This window comes from Papilio polytes, unplaced genomic scaffold (assembly GCF_000836215.1).
Source record: "Papilio polytes unplaced genomic scaffold, Ppol_1.0 DF824157.1, whole genome shotgun sequence".
NCBI classification, from domain to species: domain Eukaryota; kingdom Metazoa; phylum Arthropoda; class Insecta; order Lepidoptera; family Papilionidae; genus Papilio; species Papilio polytes.
This window is the reverse complement of record NW_013525047.1, coordinates 287,794-290,976: the sequence shown is the minus strand read 5'-3', so window position 1 is coordinate 290,976 and position 3,183 is coordinate 287,794. Positions and strand designations below refer to the sequence as shown.

The 3,183-nt window shown below is 34.2% G+C and overlaps 2 protein-coding genes across 2 annotated transcripts in view; one reads left to right on the top strand and one right to left on the bottom strand.

The window, feature by feature from the left end:
* LOC106111666 overlaps window positions 1–2,218 on the top strand; it is a gene marked incomplete at its 5' end in the record, with an annotated part of 4,455 nt that extends 2,237 nt beyond the window's left edge. The window contains one exon of the mRNA XM_013293810.1: window positions 3–2,218. Coding sequence (XP_013149264.1) covers window positions 3–1,571 — 1,569 coding nt within the window. The remainder of the gene's footprint in view (window positions 1–2) is intronic.
* A 454-nt stretch (window positions 2,219–2,672) lies between these two features.
* Window positions 2,673–3,183, bottom strand: part of LOC106111674 (uncharacterized protein CG1785) — a gene marked incomplete in the record, with an annotated part of 5,114 nt that continues 4,603 nt past the window's right edge. Inside the window, 1 exon segment of the mRNA XM_013293817.1 lies at window positions 2,673–2,868. Coding sequence (XP_013149271.1) covers window positions 2,710–2,868 — 159 coding nt within the window.

Sequence of the window (3,183 nt, the reverse complement as noted above, 5' to 3'; positions counted from 1 at the left end):
CGACTGCTGCACCTTCCAAAGAACCTTTCACAACCTCAAGCCCTTTTACAAATACTGCCGCAGTTCAGATTAATACATTATCAAACAAACTCGAAGAAAATATTGTTTCTACCACAGAAGGCAATGATAGGATGCAAAGATTCGGAGGGTTCCAAAACAATAAATATCAGGAAAATGGAAAAAACACAGAATCATTTGACGATTACGCTGAAATAACAAAGTTACCTTCGGCTTGGGGAATCGATGCAACTTTAGCGCCCACCACAAAGGGCAATATTTTCGAAAGTAAGAGAATTAGATATACAGGTGTATTTCCTGAAACCACGCCTGTATATTTCACTGAAACCGAAAATTTCGAATTGGACAACGAGGAAGAATTACAAAGAGCTCACAGTCAATCATTCATTGCACCACAAAGTAACAACGTTAGACAAGGGAAACAACTCAGTTTCGAAACAAAAGGAAACGTTAAAAAACCATCTGAAAACTTGGAGGCCCCTACACAATCTAGTATAGAAACTACTACACTCCCAACAACTACGGACTCTACAACAACATTAAAGGATCAGCCAGAATCCTTACCTACCATATCTTCGATCTCTAACATATTCACGTCACCTGACAGCGACAGGACTACATACCAATTACCAACAACTTATGAAAATTGGCAAAGCACTATTATGTTAGATCCTATAACACTAAACGACGGTCTGAGCTTGACAGGAGCTGATCACAATGAGACAGATCATGAACAGCAGACCAGTTCTTGGTCATTGACCACAGTTACAACACAGGAACCTGAATATACAGAAACAAGTGAACCCTCAACGACTGCAATCGGTCTAGCTACGCTCAGCGGTAGAACACAAGAAAGATATGGTAGACTACTAAAAGATTCAACGACAAACACACCTCAAGAAATAACAACAGATACAGTGGTTGAACAAGCAAAGGAAATTATGGGAGGAATGAACGCGACGACTACTGAAAAATTAATGAACGTTATGATGAAGACGAAATCAAAAACGGTAAAGAGATTGATTTTATTGTTGATCCAGACATGTGATGATGATCATAATTCCACAGCTGAAGCCTCTAAGAAGGCATTGCTTGAGGCTTTAATGGCAGTCTCTAAGAAAGATATGGAAGAAGTGGCCAAAGAACAAGCGGCGACTGAGACTCCGACTACAACGCCTGAATATGATTACGTTAAAACGACTTTATTCAGAAGGCGAATGGATAGTTACCCAGAGAACATTGAAAATGATAGAAGAGGTAAAAGTTTGAAGTTCGACGCCAGCGCTATCAATTCTTTATCGCAATCTACGACAGAAAGCTTTAAAACTGATGAAACGGAAACACCTACGACGGCGATTCCTACAACTGTAGGTGTTCCTAAAATTAACAAAAAGATTGCAACAAAAACAATAGAAAATGCTAACTATCCAACAAACACGCCTTCAGCACAGGCTAGAGTTGCATTACAACCTGTAAATGGAAAAGGCACGTCGGATACAAGAGCTTTAGAATTGTTAAGATCGCTTTACACTATCGCCGCTAGATGGGGTTGAAGAGAGAAAAATAAATGAAGGTTAAGAAAATTAATTAAGGAATTGTTGTTTATTCTAATTTCTTGCTTTTGATGGACAATTAGTGGTTAAGAATTCGTACATTTAAGTAAATAATGAGTGTCTTTGCTCATTTTTAAATAGCATTTTATGTTTCATAAACACATGTAAAAACGCAGAATTTAACCTATAATCGAGATATTTAAATATAGTTATATATAAAAAAACAGTATTCGAGAACTGAACAATAGCAAAGTTGTTTAAAAGAATATAACATTGCCTCTCTGATGTTAATAAACAAAAAATATTAAGTTGCATTTGTGCGTAAGTATTTGAAAAAAAAATTATGCAAATATTCGTAAATAACAGTTACAGAGCGGCTTTGTTACATTATTTACAAAAGTAGTAATAGTAATTTTTGCAGAAATTTTAGGTTTTTCCTTGCGTATCATATGCGTATCGTAAGCATAAATTCACTTAGTTATGAAAGTACCGTAATTTGTTTAAATCTACCCAATTAAGTACATTTTAAAGTTAATTTATTATAATTTGTTGTAATTAAGCGACTATTAAGATAAATAAATATATTATAAATTTATCTCCGAGTTACCTACTATTTAGTCTTTTGTATACAATTTATTGTTACACTGCCAATTACTTTACGATGTAATATAATTAATAATTAAGTTTTATTAAGAATTTGTAATAAATTTTTGTATAAAATCGTGATTTTTTTTATTTAAACCATTGGAATTCCTAAAACCCTAACATCTGAGTAGCTTTGCCCGCGACTTTCCGCGGAATCAAAATATCTAGTTATGATAGTATACAATGAATTATAAAAAATATGGTGTAATTGCTGACACCCTATATACCTAAGGAGTGTGTTTACACTGATGTCTGGGAAAGATGTGTAAAATAATTAGCAAACATGAGAACCCTCTAGCGCCCGAACAAAGCAATTTCAGATAAAAATTGGGTCAAATCATATTTTCGATCAAGGAATCTGTTGTAGTCCATTGTACATCTTTTCCGAACACCGTCTTTTAATAAAAATTTTGATAAATAAATGCAAAATCCTTTAAGGTTTGTAATTAAAACACATTTATAATTTTACTTTTTATTGTTTAATAAATCTCTGTCATTTCGTGACGACCATCTTCTTTCCTCTCTTCTCGGCCATCTTCTGGAGATATTTCTGTACATCGCTGTCGGTGACCTTGTGTCCAGGCTTGAAGTAACTCTTGACTCTCTTCTTCTTCGTCATCATCAGCTTGGAGGCGGCGAGCGCTCCGCGCCGCTGAAGAGACTCGAAACGATCGCGGAGAAGATTACCTGAAAATAGTAATCAATTAAATGGTATTTAAAAACATAAAGAAACTCTTTCAAAAGTAATGAGATTATTAAATTCAAGTAAAATAAATTATATATAATAACACTATACTTATTTAAGGAGTTTGTATGTTTTTTTATGAAGAAAATGTCAGTGTTAGATTAACCTTGGGAAAAAATAATAATTTATTATAAATTTCTAACAGTAAGAGCGTCCTGATGTCGGAAACCCCAACAATACTATTATCATACATCAGGCTTTGATTATCGAATTTAAAACTGG